The following is a 23,427-nucleotide window of genomic DNA, read 5'->3' on the forward strand; positions in this document are numbered from 1 at the left end:
AAGTGATTAAAAATATGAAGGAGGGGAAATCGCCTGGACCAGACAGAATCTCAGTAACATATTATAAAAAATTAGAGGAAATAATAACACCAAAATTGCAATTAATTATGAATGAAATTTTAGACAAAGGAGAAATACCTAACTCATGGCAAGAAGCATTAATAACCTTTATCCCAAAGCAAGGTACAGATTTGAGACTTATAAAAAACTACAGGCCAATATCTTTATTGAATATAGACTATAAAATATTTACTGGAGTCCTTGCAAATAGAATGAAAACTCTGCTAAAAAGGATAATTAAAAAAGATCAGGCAGGATTTTTACCAGCCAGACAAATAAAGGACAACCCTAGAATAATTATAGACTTAATAGAATATGCCGAAATGAATCCAAGTAAAGAAATTTCAATGCTTTCAGTAGACGCTGAAAAGGCATTTGACAGTGTCTCTTGGAAATTTATGATCAAAACATGTGAAAGCTTAAATTTAGGTAAAAGATTCATGAATGGAATTCAAGCAATCTACAAAAAACAAACAGCTAAATTAATTCTAAACAATGAAATTACAGAAGAATTCGACATCGAGAGAGGGACGCGACAGGGATGTCCTTTATCCCCACTCCTATTTATAACAATATTAGAAACTCTATTAATAGCTCTGAGAAAGGATGAAGAAATAAAGGGCATATGTCTTGGGACACAGTGTTATAAAGTAAGAGCATTTGCAGATGATGTGATCATTACAACTGAAACACCAAAAGAAAGTATAAATAAAGCATTGGAAAGAATGAAAGAATTTGGTGAAGTAGCAGGATTCAAATTGAACAAAGATAAATTGAAATTGATAACTAAAAATATAGGCGAGAAAGGAAAAAAGGAATTAGAAGAAATAACAGGACTAAAAATAAAAAATAAAGTGAACTACTTAGGGATATGGATTACAAATAAAAATGCAAATTTATTTAAGGATAATTATATTAAAAAATGGAAAGAAATTAAAGGAAGCATGGAGAAATGGGGAAAATTAAAACTATCATTAGGAGGAAGAATATCTATGATTAAAATGATGATACTCCCCAAAATTCTATTTTTATTCCAAACGATTCCAATTGTAATAGGAACTAAATATTTTATAAGCTGGCAAAGAGACCTTGCAAATTTTATATGGCAGTGGGAAAAAGCAAGGATAAAATCAGAAGTAATGATGGGCCCAAAAGAAAGTGGAGGATTCGCAGTGCCAGATTTAAGGAAGTATTTTGAGGCAGCGTGTTGGTGATAGATAAAAAAATGGATATTATTAAAAGATAATGAAGTCCTAACATTAGAGGGCTGGGACAAAATATATGGATGGCACGGCTACTTATTCTATGATAAAAAAGAACAACACAAAAAAATTACAAACCACATAGTAAGAAAGGCTCTATTGGATGTATGGGAAAGAACAAAAGGAAAAATTATTGAGAAAACTCCCCAATGGGTTTCGCCAGTGGAAGCAACTACAACATTAAAGAGTAATGTAAAAGAGACTTGGCCAACGTATAGGGAAATATTAGAGGATGCAGACGGAAATATTAAATTAAAAACTTACAAACAATTACAAACATTTAGAATAAATTGGTTACAATATTATCAATTAAAAGCAACTTATGAAAAAGACATAAAAAGGGGAGGATTTGAAAATAAAACCTCAAAATTAGAAAAGGAAATACTACAGAGCGATCAAAAAATACTTGTAAAAATGTATAGACTATTAACGAAAACCACCCTAGAACAAGAGATGAAAGGGGAAAGTTAAAATGGGAGCACGATTTGGGATATGAGATAGATCTGGAAAGATGGAAAACTTTTTGGGAGGAAAATATAAATTTTACTGCTTGTGATTTATTAAGGGAGAATTTCAGAAAAATGCACCACAGATGGTACCTAACCCCTGACAGATTGTCAAAAATAAATAAAAGGAACAACGACAAATGTTGGAAATGTAACAGAACAAAAGGTACGTTATATCACATGTGGTGGACTTGCCCAAAGATTAAAATCTTTTGGGATATGATCCATGACGAAATAAAAAAATTGATAAGGACATCACATAAAAAAAAGGCAGAGGCATATTTATTAGGAATCTTAGATAAAGATATCCCCAAAGAGAAAATTAACTTATTTCTATAAGCGACAACAGCGGCAAGAATTTTGATTGCTAACTATTGGAAAGAGGAAAGCATCCCAACAAAAAGAGAATGGTTGGGGAAACTTTGCGAGTACCTGGAATTAGCAAAATTGACAGATATAATAAGGAGAAAATCCAAACCTATGGTTATGAAGCAATGGCAGTGTTTAAATGATTATTTACAAAACCAGGGCTCAACTACAAAAATCTGGTTGTGTTTAGAATAATCTTGTGCGTAATATAAAAAATACAAAGTGAGACATTAAGGAAACCCAAAGGGAAAATATGAAGAACAGAGGCTCTGAAAAAGGGATTATTAAAAACGCGTGAGGTAAACGGTGGAAGTCGTTATTTTTCTTTTTTCTGTTTTTTTTTTTCTTTCAAAAGAAACAATTTATTTAAGGTAGATAAGGACAAGACGAAATTATACAATTGAATGTAAATATAGATGGGAAATGGCTATGTATTGTGAGTGCTTATCTACTTGTAAAAAATTTTCATATATGATCTTTTCTTTTACTTTTTTATTCTTTCTTTGTTCCCTTTTTCTTTATTCTGATATCTTACATTTCATTTCACTGTGTTATCATGAATAGCATTTTATAGAGGTATAAATAACTGTAAATATGAAAAGAGACAAAATATTCTTTAATTCCTTTTCCTTGGATAGATGTATTTGTTTTTCTCTTTTGTATTTTCTTTTGTTGTGAGTATGTATGTATTTTAACTTGTATTGAATAAAAATTTATTTAAAAAATTTAAAAAACAGAAATAACAACAACCTATTTTCCAACTTTCAAAATAGTTCAGTTTCCTGAGCCCAGCTATGGTTGCCCATAACTAGTCTTAAGTCAGGTAGTGAGTGATGTGGAATGAAATTTTAATCAAATGTATTGCCTCCTGCACACCAGACTTTTGAAACTACAGACAAAATTTATCACTGTTTTAGTTCACTGCAAACTTACCTCTGTTAGAGAAATGAGACACCCAATAAGAGGATATATTGGGATGAAGATAGAAAAGCACGTGTGAATTATAATTGCTATTGCGTACGACTGAATAAAAGCTACATCAATAACAATAACACAAATCAAGGCTACCTGAAAAGGGAAAAGAAATAAAGATGATTAAAATAAAATTAGAGCACCATTTGATTTCTTTTTATCCATCTTTAAAAAATGTTGTAGCATTCATTTGCATGTGGGCTACTGAAAAACCAGCTGTATAGATTGCTTTTGCTAAGAAAGCAAAAAGTAATATCCAGAATAAAAGGAACAGTAAATAGCGCCTAAGAGACAAATAATTAATCCTGCAAAGTTTGGTTTCATGCTGCATGCACATGCTGTACAGCAAACTATGCACTTGCAGGACTGAGCTACAACCCAAATGAGAAAAAAAAGACATATAATTATTTCTTAAATATAAGTCAATCAAAATACTAAATTGCATTAACTAGGAAAGATGTATCAAGTACTGCACTTTTACTTACTGTTGAAAAAATTAATGACCAAAATTCTTTGGTGTTTTGTATTGTTTTGAAGGTGAAAGAGACAACATAATGAAACAGAATTACTGATGGAACGTAGCCAATAAGGCACAAAACCTGCAGGGAGGAAATTAAATTTGAGTTATGCATAACATGAAAACACAACAAAATGATTAAGAACACAGAATACAATCTGTCACCTTTCCAAACTTTTAGAAGACATCTGAAGGCAGCCCTGTTTAGGAAAGCTTTTAATGTTTAATAGGTTATTGTATTTTAGTGTTTTGTTGGAAGCTGCCCAGAGCGGCTGGGGAAACCTAGCCAGATGGGCGGGGTATAAATAAATTATTATTATTATTATTATTACCCTGCAATGTTTTGCAAATGAAATCAGGGGTCATATTTTTAATACAAAAACACAAAAGGAAATACAAAGACTCCCTTAATTATTGCACATTGTTGAAAGTTTTTCACTACCTGCAGTGTGCTGTACTCATTTACAGTGTTACCACCTGCTCCTATGCCAATTTAAAAGCCAAAAGGTTGATGGTTCTTTGGGTTAAAAGTAGAGCAGAAAAACATAAGTATACGACATTATTTATTGCAGGATGTTTGAAATACACTTCAGTGAGTGCAGCATGTAAAATGGCAGGCAATGCCATTACGCAGGCAAGTTCTGCTTTATGTTCACTTTGCCGCTCTGTTGATTTTAGTAATTATGTGGCTTGTGGCTTGCTGTACTCTGTAAGATGCTTTGGGAACCTCCAAGTTGAATACAGTGTTATTCTGCTTTTGTAATAAATAAAATAAAATGGTGCCGTGGGGAAGAATCTTTACTAGGGCTGAAGAATGGCAGATTTGCCATCACATCCGCAGTTCTGCTGGCTCCTGCCTAGCTGGGCAGTTAATTTTTATTCTTTGTGGATGGTGCAGCAAAGAGTCCCGGATCGGTTCCTCCAAGGGAAACAGACTGATTTTTGATCCAGTGGCTCTATCACTGGCCCTATTCTTCCCTTCCAAGGTTCCAGGTATTCCTCCCAGCAGGAGTTTAGTAATTCCTGCCCGCACCTTCAACAGGTGCAGTGGGGTTTTCCATGGCAACACAGTTCCTTCCTGCCATCGGGAAATCTTTTCTGAATCCTAATGGATTTCTGTTGTTGAGGTGACGCCAATAAGGGGAGCAAGGAACGGATAAAAGTATCTGGAAGAAAACAAAACTTACCACAGCAAGAGCCTCCTCAGGGAAAAAAATAATCCCATGGTGAACTATGAACAAGATTCCAACCATCAGGAGGAGAATTATGTAATATAAAAGAATGTCAACTAGTGCTTGCCCACACCAGTAAGCAGATGGATAAAGACCTGATAACTTAAGTTGAGTATAGGCTTTGATCTGCAAAGGTGCAAAAAATAAATGAAAATCTAGGTCAAATATGGGGAATGGCAGGAAATCCAGCAATTGTACTTTTGCTTTTGATAATATGATCTGGAATGAACTATTTAAAAAAAAATACAGTACAAAACATTCTATGGGCTCACCCACACTTCTTGTACTTTATAGATATGGGTCTGAGTAGCTTTCGCTTTGGTTTGCCACTTTCCCCAGGAAAACCCACTCTTCAGCACTAAATCAGATCAAACAGCAACCAGATTTTCTGCAGATCGCTATTTGTTCTGATTCGGTGCTCAACTGTGGGTTTTCCTGGAGGAAAGTGGTGGACAAATGGAAGTGTGATTGAGCCTTCGGCCACTAGCTTATCTGTAGGGCTGGAACATACGGTTTTCTAGAAGAAAAGCATTGGGAACATACATCAAGAGTCCTTCTAATTTAATTGATACAAGACACCTCAAACACCCCTAACTGATAAATGAACCAAGATGGAGGAAGAACATATCCTATTAAGAAAATTAACTAGGGAGCAGCTCAAAGAAAAGTACAGCAATGGCAGAGAGTCCTGCACACCAGGGAGTACTTACCTCCCGAAATTTCATGGGTGAAAATAGGGACATTCCTGTACAGGAGTGGGTAGGGCTAAGGGCGGAGTCCAGCAGCTCAGCAGTGTGGTTTGGCAGACAATAGCAGGGCCAACACAATCCAGAGTCAAACGTGCCACAAGGAGAAAGCAGGAACTAATATGCATGCAAGGAGATGGCTCCAGCTGGCAAAAGCAGGGAGGCAAGCCACAGGCTACAAGGCAAATCAAATGCATAACACACACACACATATATATGCACTATATTTCATTTATATCATCTAGAGGACATTAGTCCTGTTTTACAGTGGGGCACAACAGTGAGTACCTAGCCCAAGATCAGCCACTGAAGATAATATTAAAGCAACAAACAAAGGTAATGCCTGCAGCCTCCCAACCAGAGACACTGGAATTAAGAAGCTTTATTTATTCTTTTTCATCCTATATGGCTGGCAGCACAACATGGGATCAATAGGCCATTGCCTGCACAGTCCTAGTTAGGAATATTGAGGTCAAATGCAATTAGATTATTTTTTTAAAAAAGGATAAGCAGCATTTAGCCAAAATATATACTCCCATTTAGACTCTGATGTCTACTCTGAAGTTAATCCCATATAATTCCATGTGGTTTACTCCCAAGTAAATGTAATGAATAAAGAAGTTGCAACCGCAGTTACTATAGCTGTGGTTTTCAGAGAGCCAGAGGTTGGGATCCAAAAAGCCATTTGTGAAAGGAGAAAACGTTTGTTAATTTTTTGTGGGCAAGCTAGCAGAAGACTTCTCAACAGTGTACAACACCACAATATATCGGGAGTTGTGTTATACTACAAGAAACATGGTGTGTAAGGAAGATACAGGCTTTTGGATCACTTCCATCTAAATAATTACTTTTATGCCAGTTTCTTTGTAAGTAGTGAAACAAGCAGTTATGTAAGCATCTGCAGAGAATATATGAAAGTTTGACTGGAAGTTTTAAAATTTGTGTTTACTCTCTGAACTTAAGGTTTGGTCAACATAGGCATACATGGAGCAAAAAAAGAAAAACAAGACACATAGAAAAGAAAAAGAAAAGAAACATAGTTACATCATTAAAATTAAGAGAGCAGGTGTGGTTTTTTCCCCTGAGACTGAATAATGGGACAGTTTGGGTGGTAGTAGCAAATACGTAGTTTGAGGAAGAAAAAGCAAAATGACTCTTGATTGGTAAAATGAAAGTTCACTAGAATGATCTGCAATTTCCACCTGAGTCCTAGTGTGGCAATGAATATGAACCAGAATATCCTGCTAATCAAACCCAATAAATAAGCTCTTTAGAATGCAGCATGACAACCAGCCCAAGTTATGACAGCATGGTATCAATTAGCTGAACAATACTACAGTCATATCTCTGGTTACAGACGCTTCAGGTTTTGTTTTTTTCAGGTTACGGACTGCCAAAACCCGGAAGTACTGGAACTGGTTACTTCCGGGTTCTGGCAGTCGCATCTGCGCAGAAGCGCCGAATTGCATCCCGCGCGATTGAACAGAGGAGTTATAAATATTGCTGCTATTTCCTTATTCTATTTGAACACTTTTACGTACAACCATATCTGCCCTGAATTGATTCACTACAATGTATGAAATCAGTTAAAATAAGTTATGATGCCAAATAGGTGGCAAGGGAATAACTATGGTGACTCCTGATATTCCCTCTGAGGAATTTGGTCTGAGGAATCACTGTGTTGAACCAATGTACAGGACATTTCACATTGCTTTTTTAAAAAAAGTATGTTCTAATACAAAGTTACCCTGTGGTTTTCTGCATTGTCCATGGAAAAATATGATGGCAATCCAGTTATTGTGACTCCTACTGTCAAAGCTTGAACAACCAGCACCATTATGAAACCTCTGTCAGTAATTTTCTGCAAAATAACAGATTGCAATATTAGAATACAAAGGGGAAAAAACCCAAGGTGAAATATAATTTTAAGGGTTTTTTTTGGGGGGGGTGTCTAACTGTGGTTTGATAAATCAGTCTGTTTTTGCTATATTTAGTTTAAAGGTTTTTGCATTTTTAATTCTTTTGAAAGACAGTACAATAAAAGTTTGAAAACTAATACTAATAAATAAATCTGTTTTGCAGCCTGACTAGGACTGCAAAACAGGGAATACCTGGGAGACCACAACACATGGCAATTAAGACGTGTTTGGTTTTGGAGATCACAAGTCATGCAATCCAATGTACACAAAGGCCAACTTGTCACAAATTGGAATGCAACTTCATTTTACAAGAACTTTTTTTGGACTTTGCATTTACTCACTTGGAAGAACGAACTACTCCAGACATGGATGTTTTCTGTGACATTTAAATTGTGCAGATACAGATTGCTAATGATATTCATCATAACTGGTAAAGAGTGTTTCATGGTGCAGTTAAAAGCAGCTGTAAAGATGTAGTTCTGAAAACAACAACAACAAGAAGAGCATAATCAGCGACAAATCTCTAGTGCCACCGTTCCTTCCCCCTAGCACTTTATGTGCTGCTGGAACAACACCAGGGCAGTCTGGGAGAAAGGAAATGACATGTGAGCTATTAAAGAAAACTCTGTGAGCTTTGATCTTGCCACTGCTGCTGCCACCAAGGCTGAAAGTGAGGAAAAAGGAAAAAGACCTATCGCCCTGTTTCTAAGTCGAGTTCCCTCTTCAAATTTCAAAACCTCCCCTATCCCACTTGGGGAAAAAATTCATTTTGCACCCCAACTCCCTGCCAGCAAACAGAACCAATGCCCACATAGACCCAATATATTTAACCTGCATTTCTTCTCACCTTGCCCGCATGAGATACATTTAATGCTCCATTGTGGGGAGCAACTGATACATAATCACTGCCATTGAATATTTCTGTGTGTACATACTGGCTTATAAGAGAGCTGATGATGTCATCAATGTCTGATCCTAGGTTGAGACAATAAAGAAAGTTGAAAGGTTAGTCTCACAGGCACAAAGATTCCTTGCATGCAAAGAGTTTCCCCATTCCCTGCTATGCCAAAGATACATATTATTATTGAACATTTAGAGTTAGCACTGGTATTGCAGCAAACAAGAAGGCTCATGTTCTCCAGAAGTCCCGTATAAACATCAAAATAGAGTTTTAGGGTGAATTCCAATTAAGTCATACTCAGACCCAACACATTGAAATAAATGAAAGTTAATTATTTGAGTGGGTCTGCTTTGTGCATGACGGAGATCAATACTCTTGAAGCACTGACAATATGTGTATATATTATCTCTCTCTCTCTCTCTCTCTCTCTCATTCTCTCTCTCTCTCTCTCTCTCACACACACACACACGAACTGTGCTGTCATGTAATCACTATAATTATGAAATAATGTTGCTTATTTTATTGATCTATTTTAAAATATTTATACCCTGCCCATTAACTGATGCTGCTGTAAAGCTTTCAGCTTTTTGGTAAAAAATCAAACTATTTAAAGTCTGTTCCATGAAGTTGGCCAGATACAATTCTAGAAACATATCTTTAAATTCAATTTGTGATTGAATGGGGTGGGGGAATCAAACCAGACTTGCCAGAGGGCTGATTTTTCTACCTGTCTTCAAGCTAACCATTCATTACACTGATTGCTGTTAAACTTAATTACACTTTTAATTTATTCCTACTGTATGTCATACAGTAAAAATAAAATAAAATAATGAAATGCCAGATGGTGAAATGAATAAAAGCAAATAAATTGAAAAGTAACTTACCAGTGAAGTTCTGAACAAGGAGACTGCTTTTGTATTTATGATGAGTTTCATTTGGTTTAAGAAAGTATAAGTCTGGAGAAAACGTAACAGGAACCACTGCATTTTTGAAGTATTGCCGATACATATTGAACATATAAATCTCAACACCAAGGAACACTGTTAATAGCAAAAACCTGAAATAAGAAGAAAAAAGTACACGTAAAGCTGGTACAAATTAGTGTAAAGAATGGTGACCTTTAGAGCAGAGGTAGACTGAATAGCCATCATCCATAGTATTTCTTTATTTAATTTAACACAATCTGTATGCTTTTTAATTTTTGTAAAACCACTAAGTGATTTTGCATTGTTTTACTGGAAACACCAATCTGTCTTAAGTTTATTCAATACAAAACACATATTCAAAATAACTTGAGGATGACAAGCATGTACTCTTTCGCAGTAACAAAGGAAAGGACCTTGCTAGATCAGAACCAGGTTGACCTGCTCAAGCATTCTCTGGAAGAATACCCTTAAAACTGTATCCACTGGTAAAATTGGCTGCAATCCCTGCTCTGGATGACAAGTCATTAAATAATGATTTCACTCATCCACATACTAAAAGTACAAGCCTGTAAACAGCTACACTGAGACAGCAGTCCTTGAGTATGATATCTAAGGCACCTTGTGTGGTATTTAAAAAGTTCAGAAAGGTTAAGGGGCAGGGAGTGTTATTGAAAAACTAGCATTATAGTCAGAGGGCTTATCCACACTTACCTTTTCCCTGCTCTTTTGAGGCACAGGTCTGTGCTTGTGTTTTATTTTTTATTTTGTCCTAGAGCTTTCCCCATGAAAACCCATTATTTAGTGCTCAAGCAGAGCCAATGTCAAATTGAGTTTTCCACACATTGACGCTTGCTCCAATGGAGCTTTAAAGAGCAGGTTTGCGTGGGGAAAGCTCCAGAGGATTAAAAACAAAAACGGTGCTCAGACCTGCAGCTTTAATGCACAGATCATGCCTTGAAAGAGAGGAAAGGTAAATGTGGATAAGCCCCCAGTCTCAAGCAATAGCAATCTGTCCCTCTTGGAGCATGACATGAATGCAATCACTTATTTTCCTTCCGTGGGCTCCTTCTCTTTTGGATCGTTAAAACATAAGACGGAAAAGTTTCCTGAAGTTCATGTGTAAGCCTTAGGTAAGAAAACTTGCAGCCAAATGTGATGTTTGATGATGCAATTTCTTTTCAAACACCTCTATCCTTGTAAATAATGTGCACAGATTGAAATTTACCACTTCCTCACTGGAACTTCTTTTCAAACATTTTTTCAGGATGTGGCAAGCTGCCCTCTTGAAGCGCATTAAGTATTCGCACAGATATTGCTGGCAAAGGTGAGGTGGGGCAGAAATAATCTAATATAATAAGGCTGAATGAACACACTTAAGCCCCAACTATCTCCAGGCTTCTCATTGGCACACTAGAACATTATAGGGATTAGAAGGCATGCATACATCTCCCTTGTGTTTCTCAAGCATGCATGCACATATGTACGCTCTCTCTCTCTTTTCTGGATGCTAGCTATTTGAGAAAAAATTGAGCTATTTGGGAAAGATTGAGGGCACAAGGAGAAGGGGACGACAGAGGACGAGATGGTTGGACAGTGTTCTCAAAACTACCAGCATGAGTTTGACCAAACTGCGGGAGGCAGTGGAAGACAGGAGTGCCTGGCGTGCTCTGGTCCATGGGGTCATGAAGAGTCGGATACGACTAAACAACAACAACAACAGCTATTTGAGTCCCAAATTTAACTTGCACTAAGAGATAAGGGAAAACTACACAGACCTTCCACTCTCCACAATGATGCAGCGTGCTGCTTACATGTGTGCAGCATAGGAAGCAACGAAGAGACTCAATAGCAATTCCTCCACGCACACACATGCTGTACTCACTATTTCCCTATCAGGTGCTGCAACACAAGGCGCCAATCTGAGATGCAGTCTTTGCTCTGGGCTGCGGTCTGTTTTAACCTTTTAACCTATTTCCGTTTCTGACTCTCATACATTTTGGACTAAGAAACAGAAAGCCAAGATGCTTACACTTCCGTGAGTGATTTGATGTCACGTTTGAAATTAAGAAAATGAACTTTTGCCAGAGTAGAGACCTGTTTTTTCCAAAGAGACTTATTGCTTAGTACACACGATTTTGTCTCAGATAGCATTAGCAGGCTTTGCTCTAACTCATCCATAGATTTTGCATCCATTTCATCTTCAGCTTGCTCCGAGTTAAATGCACTGAAATCTAAGGAGGGTAACAGGTTAGGCAACTTAGAATTTATCCCCCACCACCAAATCATTGTTCTGTAATGTACTACAGGAAGTACTGTCATTGATTCTCACCTGTGTGGTTAATTTCAGCTTCAACTTCCAGCTTGAGGAACACATCCTCCAAGGTAGTCATGGAAACGCCGTAAGAAATAACACCCAAATGGGAATGCATGTCTAGATCAGCAAACAGTGCTAGAAGAAGAAGAAGCAGGAATAGATGTGGTAATAGTAGCAACAGCAACAGCAGCAGCCACTGCCGAGCTACTGCTTGGAAATAGAAATATAGGAAGCTGTCTTATACCATTGATCAATCCCTACCTACAGCAGGGATTGGATGCATTGCTGATGGATGGGATTGCTGACAGGTCAATCACCTGACATCACCGTGATGTAATCAAACCATGCAGGCAAACAAACTGGGCTTTGCAAGTGCCTGCAAACAATTTCAGCAGGGAGTTGCATCTTTACCTTCCCTCAGAGATGTTCAAGGAGACTTTGACTAAACATTAGGAATAACTTTCTGATGGCAAGAGCTGTTTGACAGTAGAATTGACTATTTCCGGAGGTGGGCGGACTCTCCTTCACTGGAATTTTTTTAACAGAAGTTGGATGGCCATCTGTCAGGGATTCCTTAAGCTATGACTCTTGCACTGTAGGGGATTGAATTAGATGACACCCCTCCACACACACTACGATTCTATGACTGCATATCATATATGGCATGAGGGGTGGAGCCTGCCTTGAGTGCCAAATTAGGTATCTGGATGGGTGTATTATGTCTGTCTGCTGGTCTACGATGACAGTGGGTCTCCAGGGCTTCAGACACAAGTCTTTCCCAGACATACCTGGTGGTGCCAGAGATTTCTTCATGCAAAGTTTATTCTCTCCCACTGAGCTTTATAGCTATTACATTTCTTGCAATCATGTTGCCTTATTTCTGTTTGCCGTTGAGTGTAACAAGAAAAAAGCCTTTGGTGCCACTATTGTTTAACGATTGCATATAGCGTAACAGTTCAAAGTCACATGAAACAAAAGGTGAATGTTTTCCTTCATTTATCAGAGTGTCAAAAATGTGTCTGAAATTGAGGGTTTTTTGTTGTTTTCTGGGAACTGTCTTGCTACTCTATAATTTTTATTAAAAGCTTGCCAAGGAAGGAAGGAAGATTACAAAAAACAAAACACAAACCAAACAACATAGTTTGGGGTGTTTTGACCCCTTTCACAATAAATACCATCTCTTTTCCTTGCATAACAGGCCCAAAACCTATGTTATTTCTCTTGAAGTCCATTTCAATTTAGTTTTCCATGAATTTCATTATTTTCCTCATCTGCTCTCCAATTTTCACTAGTGTTCAAAGGGGAGATGAGGTGTACCTGAAAATTTGTCCATGTCGTTAAAAGGTAAGGCATACACAAGCTGCTCTTCAGTCTGCTTTAACAAACTGGCTCCAGGGATATGCTGCTTGATCAAAAATGCTGTGCCTTCCGTGTTACAGTACCTGTCTATTTGCATACTAAGGAAAAACAAACACACACAATGTTTAATTATTATTTACAAGGTGGGACTCTATGGTCTGTTTGTTTTTTAAGTAACAAAAATAACATATTGTAAACCAATTTAACATATAAACTTTATTTTCTTAATCCAAATGAAAAACAAAATTTACATATAAGTATTCATAATACTTTACCTTTACCTTTATTCATAAATTATCTAAAACTCTAACAGATAAATCATAAAAACATTTGAGCTATATTCCAGAGGTGGGCCTTTTTTGTTTCTAAGGGCCAGTTCTTTTCAGCAGGCTGACTCTGACAGATGGGTGGGCCCAATCTAGTTGTCAATCACATCTCCCTATGACATAATGTGATTGACAAATGGGTTGCCCAGCCCACTTGTCAAAATCCCTTCTGCTTGCAGTGCTCCTTGCTGCAGTTCCTCCAGCAAACTTTAAAGGGGGAGGGAAACTACTGCAAAGAATGGCTGCTTTAAATTAATATCCACGCTCCTGACTGAGCATAGGAGAGTGGAGACTGAGTGCTCTTTGCAGCATTTTCTCTCTCCCACTTTTGCTGCTGCTCTCCAGCAGCAAAAAGGTAGCAGACTCTTTTTTCTTCTTGGGAGGCCCACCGTACACTGATCCTTTTCAGAGGCTGAAGAGATGGCTTTCCAAGAAGGTCCAGCCAACCCGCTGACATCACCAATGATAGTAGCTGATGGACAGGTTGGCAATGTTTGGGGGAAATGGCTTGGCAGTCCAAACTGGACCCCCTGTTTCTTCATGCCTGATATTAAGCAAGTCAATAAAAAAATTGCGGGGGTTTTGGCGTTTGGGGGCAACTCTACCTGATACACTCAATCATATTTCCATTCAGTACTTTGTGGATGTTACTGAAATTTCTAGCAGGTATAAGCCTGCTTGATCCAATTATTATTTAATATTTTATTCAGAATGCAATCCTGTACTCACTTACCTGGGAGTAGGTGGTATTAAATTTAGTGGGAACTCTGAGTGGATAGACATAGAATTGTTCTGTCAAATGCTTTTTTATAACCTTGTGACAGTTGCTTTGTAGTGATAATCAAGAAAGAAAATAAGGCAGTATAAACCAACTAGTGTTCATATTTACCAGGTTTACTCATTGCTATTATACTTCCAGCTAACCAAACTGGGTGTTTTTTAAATCAGTTGTAAAATTCAGGCAAAGTGGAAAATAATGAACACATTGAAATAGACTTTCAGACTACAGATACCTCAAGCGGTAGCCAATTCCCCATTTTGTTTTAAGGAACAGAGAGGAGCCAAGGCATTTCAGCATTCCTTGAGAAATCACAGCTTTCCGATCTAGAAGCAAGAACAGAAGGTACCTTCAGTTATATCAGTTCATACAGCGACAAGCTGGCCATATTACCAAACTGGTACTAACACAAAGGCCCCCAAATTGCACTTGCCAGCAACAATGTCTGCTTCTTCCATGAAATGGGTACTGAACACAGTCACTCGAGTGGATTTTCCATTTTTCAGGAGGTTCCAAACTGTTTGCCGTGAACATGGATCCATGCCAGCGGTTGGTTCATCTAAGAGTAATACCTAAATATTGGCCATGGAAAACAATGGACTAGCTATTCATTTTGAAAGTAACAGTTATCCCTTATCAATAATATCGTTTATCATTATCATCACTTCTATCAGATATGTGAACAGTTTGACCAGATAAGATTACAAGAAAAAAGCTCAACAACTTTTGTGTCTGGATTATTACTTTTTGAAATATGGCAACCCTACTGTTTCCTCAAGCACATTGTCTCCTGTTATTGTAAGTTTTTATTTCACGGTCTCAGCCTGCCTGCCAGTAGTTTGGGAATATACTAAAAATAAAATAATTTTTTTTTTTAAAGCAATTTATTGGGTTTTACAATAGAAATAAACATAATAAACAATATAACATTTGTCTTAACATAGTTTCACATTTTCTTTGGACTTCCTCACATCTCCCGCTCCCACTTTCATCGTTATAACATTTTGTCAGCAATTTATCATCTTATTTAGATTCTTATATCCCTTCTATGTTTCATAATCTTATAGTTCTCAAAAGGAGTTAAATTTTCACAGTCTTACTTATTTTCTTAAAAAACTTCTAAGTTTAGTGGTGCTCAGTTATTTTGGTCTAGCATCTTATTTAGCATTCGCTCAAATTACAATGTTTTTGTAAGTAATTCTTAAATTTCTTCCAATCCTCCTCAATCCTCTCTTCTCCCAGGTCACGAATTCTGCCGGTCATTTCGGCCAGTTCCATGTAGTCTATCAGTTGCATCTGCCATTCTTCCAGTGTGGGTAGATCTTGAGTTTTCCAGTATTTTGCAAGAAGTATCCTTGCTGCTGTTGTTGCATACATAAAAAATGTCTGGTCCTTCTTTACCACCCCTTGGCCGACAATACCCAAAAGGAAAGCCTCTGGTTTCTTAGTGAAGGTATATTTAAATACCTTTTTCAGTTCATTATAAATCATTTCCCAGAACGCCTTCACTTTAGGGCAAGTCCACCAGAGGTGGAAGAACGTTCCCTCACACTCTTTACATTTCCAACACTTATTATCAGACAGGTGGTAAATTTTTGCAAGTTTGACTGGGGTCATATACCATCTATAAATCATTTTCATTACATTTTCTTTCAGAGCGTTACATGCAGTAAATTTCAATCCATTACTCCACAACCTTTCCCAGTCCTCAAACATGATATTATACCCAATGTCCTGTGCCCACCTTATCATAGCCGATTTAACCGTTTCATCTTGTGTATTCCATTTCAACAGCAAGTTATACATCCTTGAAAATACCTTAATCTTTGGTTCTAACAATTCTGTTTCTAGTTTCGATTTCTCCACCTGGAACCCTAGTTTCTTATCATTTTTAAAAACTTCTTTAATCTGAGCGTAATGTAACCAATCTCGCACTTTGTCTTTCATTTTCTCCAAACTCTGCAATTTCCAGTTATCTCCATCCTTTTCTAGTATTTCCCAATATTTTGGCCATTTAGCCTCCATATTGGGTCTTTTTCGGGCCTTGGCTTCCAGAGGTGAAAGCCACCTTGGTGTTTTATTTTCCAGCAAGTCTTTATATTTTGTCCAGACATTAAACAGTGATTTTCTGACAATATGGTTCTTGAAGGCCTTATTTGCTTTAACCTTGTCATACCATAAATATGCATGCCATCCAAAAGTATTGTTAAACCCTTCCAGATCTAACACATCAGTGTCTTCAAGAAGTAGCCAGTCTTTTAGCCAGCAGAACGCTGCGGCTTCATAATACAGCTTTAGGTCTGGCAGGGCAAAGCCCCCTCTTTGTTTTGCGTCAGTTAGTATCTTAAACTTAATTCTGGGCTTTTTGCCCTGCCAGACAAACTTAGAAATATCTCTCTGCCACTTCTGAAAGCACTCCTTTTTGTCCAAAACCTGAAGTGTTTGAAATAAAAACAACATCCTTGGCAATACATTCATCTTGATAGCAGCAATTCGGCCTAACAAAGAAAGTTTCAATTTTGACCAACTGTCTAAGTCTCTCTTAATTTCTGTCCAACATTTTTCATAATTGTCCTTAAATAGACTTAGATTTTTTGCTGTTATGTTTACCCCTAGGTATTTTACTTTCTTAACCACATTAAGTTCCGTCTCATTCTGAAACCGTTCTGACTCTGTATCAGTCAAATTTTTTCCCAAGACCTTAGTTTTCTGTTTATTTAATTTAAACCCAGCCACCCGACCAAAGTCATTAATCAGTTGTAATACTCTTTTCGTACTAGGCTCTGGCTTCTGCAAGGTCAAGACCAGGTCATCTGCAAAGGCTTTTAATTTGTATTGTTTCTGTCCGACCTGAATTCCTTCCACCAACCGATCCCCTCTAATCATGTTCAATAGCACTTCCAGAACCGAAATGAATAACAAAGGGGAGATAGGGCAACCTTGTCGTGTCCCTTTTTCAATTTTGAACTCTTCTGTAACCACATTGTTAACTATCAATTTAGCTTTCTGTTCTGAATATATCGCCTCAATCCCATTCTCAAAACCCCGTCCCACTCCCATCTCTTTTAAATTTCCCATCATAAATTTCCAGGAGATATTGTCAAAGGCCTTCTCCGCATCTATAAAAATTAAAACTGCTTTTGTATTTATATCTGTTTGCAAAAGTTCCAGAATGTCAATAATGTTCCTTGTATTAGCAAACAGATGTCTACCTGGGAGAAAGCCGGCCTGGTCCTTATGAATTACTTCATTTAAAACTTTTTTAAATCTACTTGCCAAAATGTCTGCAAATATTTTGTAATCCACGTTTAGAAGGGAGATGGGACGATAGTTCTTAAGTTGTGTCTTTTCAGCTTCCGACTTTGGTATTAATGTGATAAACGCTTCCTTCCACGACTCCGGTGCCCTCTTCCCCTCCATAATTTCATTGCTGACCTCCATCAAAGGTTGTATCAGATAGTCTTTTAATGTCTTATAGTACTTGGAAGTCAGCCCATCTGGCCCTGGAGATTTGCCAAGTTGCATGTTCTGAATGGCTTGTTCAATCTCCTGTCGTGTTATTTTAGAATTCAGGATTGTCCTATTTTCTTGTGACAATTTAAATAGTCCATTTTTTGCCAAAAATTGTTTAATCTCAACTTCGTCTTGCGGCCCTTGGGTGTATAGTTTTTTGAAGTATCTCTGGAAACACTTTCTAATGTCCACTGGATTCTGGATGTTTTTTCCATCAACCTCTAAGTTTGTAACCGTGTTTAATCTTTGTCTTCTCTTCAACTGCCAAGCTAGCAGTTTTCCACATTTATTCGCCGACTCAAACGTTTTTTGTTTCATTAATTTAACCTTCCATTCAATTTCCTGATTTATCAGTTTAGAATATTGTGTTTGATAAAGTTTAATTTCTCTCAGAGTTGGCTGTGACTTCGGATTCACTCTTAATTTCTTCTCTAATTCTTTTATTTTATCCAAGATCTTATCTTTTTTCTCATTTTGTGTTCTTTTCTTTACTGCATTCTGTTGTATCAAGAATCCCCTCATTACAGCTTTGCTTGCGTCCCAGACGATTCTTTTTTCCACCGTAGTATTCATATTTATCTCAAAATAATCCTTCAAAACTTTTTGGGCCTTCTTGGTAATTTCCTGATCTCTGAACAAATTGTCATTCATCTTCCATCTAAAGGATCCAGTTGGTAGTAGTGTCATATCCATCTTTACTGCATTATGGTCGGAACAGGTCTTTGGGCAGATTTCCACTTTTCTGACCTTAGGTGCCAGGCCTCTAGAAATCCATATTTGGTCGATTCTTGTCCAAGTCAGTTGGGCTTCAGAAAAGAATGTTCCCTCTCTTCCTAGTGGGTTCTTTGTCCTCCAGATGTCAATCAAATCCATATTGTCTGTCATTTCAAAAAAGGTTTTAGGTAGTCTGCCGTCTTTTGTAACATTTTGACTTTGTGACTTGTCCATGTTAGTTGATACGACCCCATTCATGTCTCCCATCATTATGATGTTGTTGTAGTCCAGATAGTCCAGCATTGTCTCCTGCAGCTTCTTGTAAAATTCCGATTTCCCTTCATTAGGTGCATAGATTCCTAATATCAACAGTTTCTCTCCTTGATATTGTATCTCAATAGCCAAAATTCTTCCATGTTCATCTTTAAATAAGAATTTGGGTGACAGGCTCTCTTTTGCATATATCACCACGCCTCTCTTCTTAACTTTATCCGACGATACAAATTCCTGGCCCAATCTTTTATTTATTAATACTTTTCTGTGGAGCCTCGTCACATGTGTTTCTTGTAGACAGATAATGTCCAATTGTTCTTTTTTTAATATGTGAAATATTTTCTTCCTTTTTCCCGGAATGTTACAACCATTAATATTCCAACTCAACAATTGCAGAGACATCCTGAATTAATCTGGTTATTTCTCCAGGGGTGGTATCTTCTCTGAATCTTCAGGTTCCCCAGGTGCTGGTGTTGATGCTGGCGTTGCCCCAGGCCCAGAGGGTAATTCAATTCCTTTTTGAAGGTCCTCTCCGTGTGTAGCCAAAAATTTGTCTCTCTCTTCCAATGTTCTAATTTTAACCTTTCTCCCTCTAAAGGTAAAAGATATTCCTTGGGGGAATTCCCACCTGAATGGAATTGCGTTGCTCCTTAGTAGTTTAGCAAGTTCAGAATAGGCGGCTCTAAGATCCAGCAGTTGTCTTGGAATATCTTTATAAATTTCAATTCTTCTATCCAAAACCTCCAGTGACTTTCCGTAGTGTAGGCCCAAAATCTTATCCCTTTCCTCCTTTGATCTCAATGATTATCAAACAGTCTCTGGGCCTCTCCTTCTTTGTGAATCTTCCAAGTCTGAAAGCTGACACAATTTTAAAGTCCTTTTCTTCCAAATTCCAGAACTTGGAGAATTCTTTGGTCAAAAACTCAGTTAGATTTCCTTCTTCTGCCTCTTGTAATGATCTAATCCTCAAATTATTCTCACGATTTCGCAGTTCTATCATTGAAAGATAAATCTGATGTTCCCCAACTTGTTTAGTGAGTGGTCTTACCTCTTGCTCTAAATTTTCCAATTTTTGTCTGGTATCCTCAGCCAATTTCCGATTTTCTGCTGAGGCCTCCGTTAACTGTCCAATTGCTTGTGTATTCTGTACCACTTGTATGGTTAATTTATTTAGACATTCTGTATTTTTGTCAATCTTTGCTGATTGCACATCTACTTTCTTGTCCAAAGCTTCCAATTTTTCAAAGATTTTGTCTAGGACAGAAACAGATGCTCCTGAGGCCATATCTTCCAATTGTAACTGCTCTGCTTCACCCTCTCCCTCTTTTGCCTGTGACAAGGCAACTTCTTCAACTTCTACTTCTGAGGGCAAAGTAGGTACAGATAATCTGCGTGTCTGCGAGGCTGAGGTTAGAGTTGTTAAAGTTGTTTGTCTAACTCTCCCTCTTTTTCTTGTGCCACTCATTCCAACGTTATCTATCAGTCAAGGTCACACTGAGTTATTCCCATGGGAATAGAAAGGCCCAGAGCAAGCAAACAACAAGGGAATCGAAAGTAAATGTACATGTAAAGTCACTGTTTTAATCCAATCCTCTAGAGGGAGCTTAAAATGTCTTTCAGAGTCTAATTTAATATCCAAGAACCTTCAGATACAAATGTTTAGCAGAGTTTATAAATGGTCACTTTGTTACAGACAGTGCTTATTTGTCTCCAAAAAGAATGTTTCAAATTTAAAAGGTCTCAATACCCTCAGATTGTTGCAAGTTCCAATATACAGTATCCAAATCTGCAGTACTGACAGCTCAGTCTCTCAATGCTCAGGCAGCTCCGGACCCTGGGTTTCACCTTCTAATTTGTAATCCAATAAAAGGAGGAAAGTCAAGTGCAAATAATAATTCCAAATCTTTAACTTAAAGTCTTTACTTTAGGTTGCAAGTTCAGTAGATGCTTAGATCTGTAAAGTTTAAAATCTCTTTCTTTCAGCCTCCACTCCTCCAACTAGTTGCTTTTTTCAAGTTCAATGGCTGCGGAAGACGGACTTCCTGTTTCCACGTCTCTCCGCTTTCAGCCAAGTTCAAGCAAATTAAGATTTTTCATTTAGAGTCTCTAATTTCGAGTGATTCAGTCTTTACTCACGAATAAGTTGTTTTACGTCCGAATCCGAATTTTGACAGGAAAAGGGATCAGCGCTCACCGGCAGCAGCAGCGCGGCTTCGCTCCACAGACTGTGAAACGGCTCTCAGCGCCGCAACCCCCCTCCACGCTCCGGAGCCCCTTACGAGGTTCCTTTCGCGTTTGGAGGGTCGCTCAAGGCGCCCACCGAGCCTCAAGACCCCAAGCTCTTGCTGCCTGGGGTTTTCCGGTGTGGGTCTCCGCTTCGCCGTAGCGGACGACCCGTTGTCTATGGAGCCTCCTCTCCCGTTCAGAAGAGGACCGCCATTGCCGTTCGCACCGCCCCCGGAAGAATTAAAATAATTTTTAAAACACTCTGCTTCATGAAACACATCCTGTTCAGCTCCTGCAAACTGAGAAGTCTCATACACCCACATGCCCACACCCACCCCTTATAATAATTACGACAAATCCATTCCTACCAAAAGAAACACAGTCCAGAAGTACAAATCAAACAACATCAGAGATTCTGGCATTATTCTCATTAACCTTTCCATTAGTAAAGAACTGCAAAAACTCTGGGGAGAAATTTGGATGAGAAATGTTGGCACCATTCCAAGAGCAATGTAGATGTAGTGACATAGCCATTCTTCAGTGCTATCACCACTTCTGATGGACTGTGAATGGATCGTTAGCTCATTTCTTATGTTATTCTGGAAGCCATTTCAGCGTAGCCATGTTGATGTAGGAAAAGACGATCAGAAGCCCTAGCCCACACCGTCTGGTGTTATGTATAAAAGTGCCTAAGATGCTTTCACAAAGTAGTGGGAAGAGAGCTGCAAACAACTGTGCTTGGAATTATCCTAGGAGGCTTCAAACACTCAGAGGGAGGGGATGTAATAGGCCTCCAGGCCTCGTGTTATGTAGGATTGCCTGAAATAAATACGCAGCTTAAATATGACTTAAATACATATGCAGCTGCTAAACTGGCTCTGATCAGTAACAATGAGGAAATTTAAACCAACAACCTCAATGTTGGTAACTGGAAGTTGAGGACTATATGGCAAATGCACAAAGCCATATTATGACCAATCAAATGTAGTAGTACAGCGGTTTTAAAAAAATGCACGCAGGTAAATATAGGTGGTTAACTCTGATAAAACATCCCCATTCCACAACAACACTTGACATACAGTTGGAAATACAGCTCCAGCAAGGCAAGCATCTGGCTCAAAGATTTCTTGCTAGATTGTCCCAGTGGCCCTGTCCACATTTCTGGCATGGTTGTTACTGAGAGATGGGCAAGCACGTTGTCAGAACTGAACAGGAAGGGACTACCTTGATCCATTTCAACTAGAGCTGGAATAGCTACCCAACAAACTAGGATTTGAAGACAGATACCCCTTAACCAATTTGCAGACTAGACCTGTGGTTCACACTGAAATCTGCATCCTTCTGGATTCCTTTAACTTTGTGAGATGCCACTATAAGACAGTCAGATGCTTCTATCTCTAGTTTCAACAACTACTAGAATGGGTGCACAAATCTGCATAATAAATATGCCATGTAACTGATTCTATATATCTACTACTTTACCATACAAGCAGTGCAGAGAAACACATTTCTTGTAAAGAAATTACATATTATTGCTGCATCAATCAACCGTTTTGACCTTCTGGTGCTTACCTTTGGATCTCCAAGAACTGCAAATCCAACCGACAGTTTTCTTTTCTGTCCTCCACTTAGCTTTTTAGCTTGGTTATCTTTAATGGGGTGCATATCCAAATCGAGTAAAACTTTCTGGACCTTAAACCAAGGACAAGAAGTATTTCATGTTAAATGCCCTATCCTTAAGGCTCAAGATGGCTTGCAGACATTATGGTAGTATAATGGAATATATTTATGAAAGCATAATGGAATATGGTCATTAGCCTGCACTCACCTCTTGTATCATATCATTGGGAGGTATTCCTTTAACCGAAGCTATTATTGATAAATTCTCTTCCACGGTTAATACATCAAAATATATATCTGACTGCTGGCAGACTCCAATTACCTTTCTTATATCTAGCATTTCATCTATTTCCGAAACTCTACAGCCATAAATCGATGCAAATCCTAATGCATGAAAAGCAAGAGCAAAAATGTTAACACTGTGATGGCTACCAGCGTAGAACATATATCTAGAGGCAGCTAGCTCAAACCTGAGGCAGAACACCCCCAAAAGTCAAGGTGTCTAACATCGCTGATTTGATTTTAAAATAAAAGCGATAAAAAATATTATGCACTACCATCAACACACACAAATCAGAAAACATTAGGAACAGTACAGCTCTTGGAACTGATTTGTAAAGCTGTAGAGAAAAGAATGCATGCCACTAAACAGTTGGAAGCAGAAAGTGCAGAGAAAACACAGTGTCCAAATTCAGCATGCCACAATCATTTGCATGTTGGCTAGAGCTGCCCTCTATGTTTTATTGTAAAAGTTGGGATAAGTTAATGAATGACTTGTTAATGAAGACCATTTGTGCCTTCTTGTCAGCTAGCTACCCTCAATAAGAGTGATGCTGGATGCCCAAAAAGTAACCTCTGGAAAGCAGGGATCACATACCGGATCAAAGAGAGGGG

The 23,427-nt window shown here is 38.0% G+C and overlaps 1 protein-coding gene across 9 annotated transcripts in view; it reads right to left on the reverse strand.

Moving 5' to 3' along the window:
• LOC308470838 (cholesterol transporter ABCA5-like) overlaps nt 1–23,427 on the reverse strand; it is a 59,913-nt gene that overhangs the window by 13,902 nt on the left and 22,584 nt on the right. For all 9 annotated transcript variants that reach the window (XM_080994356.1, XM_080994355.1, XM_080994354.1 and 6 more), the window contains 14 exons: nt 22,742–22,917; nt 22,486–22,605; nt 14,621–14,759; nt 14,423–14,513; nt 13,042–13,181; nt 11,740–11,859; nt 11,440–11,641; nt 9,369–9,541; nt 8,431–8,558; nt 7,925–8,062; nt 7,412–7,525; nt 4,874–5,044; nt 3,655–3,768; nt 3,131–3,265 (listed from right to left, as the gene is read on the reverse strand). In XM_080994356.1, the coding sequence (XP_080850482.1) occupies nt 3,131–3,265; nt 3,655–3,768; nt 4,874–5,044; nt 7,412–7,525; nt 7,925–8,062; nt 8,431–8,558; nt 9,369–9,541; nt 11,440–11,641; nt 11,740–11,859; nt 13,042–13,181; nt 14,423–14,513; nt 14,621–14,759; nt 22,486–22,605; nt 22,742–22,917 (1,961 nt within the window). The remainder of the gene's footprint in view (nt 1–3,130; nt 3,266–3,654; nt 3,769–4,873; nt 5,045–7,411; nt 7,526–7,924; nt 8,063–8,430; nt 8,559–9,368; nt 9,542–11,439; nt 11,642–11,739; nt 11,860–13,041; nt 13,182–14,422; nt 14,514–14,620; nt 14,760–22,485; nt 22,606–22,741; nt 22,918–23,427) is intronic.

Source organism: Podarcis pityusensis (genome assembly GCF_964106645.2).
Source record: "Podarcis pityusensis genome assembly, chromosome: 2".
In the NCBI taxonomy this organism is placed as follows: Eukaryota; Metazoa; Chordata; class Lepidosauria; order Squamata; family Lacertidae; genus Podarcis; species Podarcis pityusensis.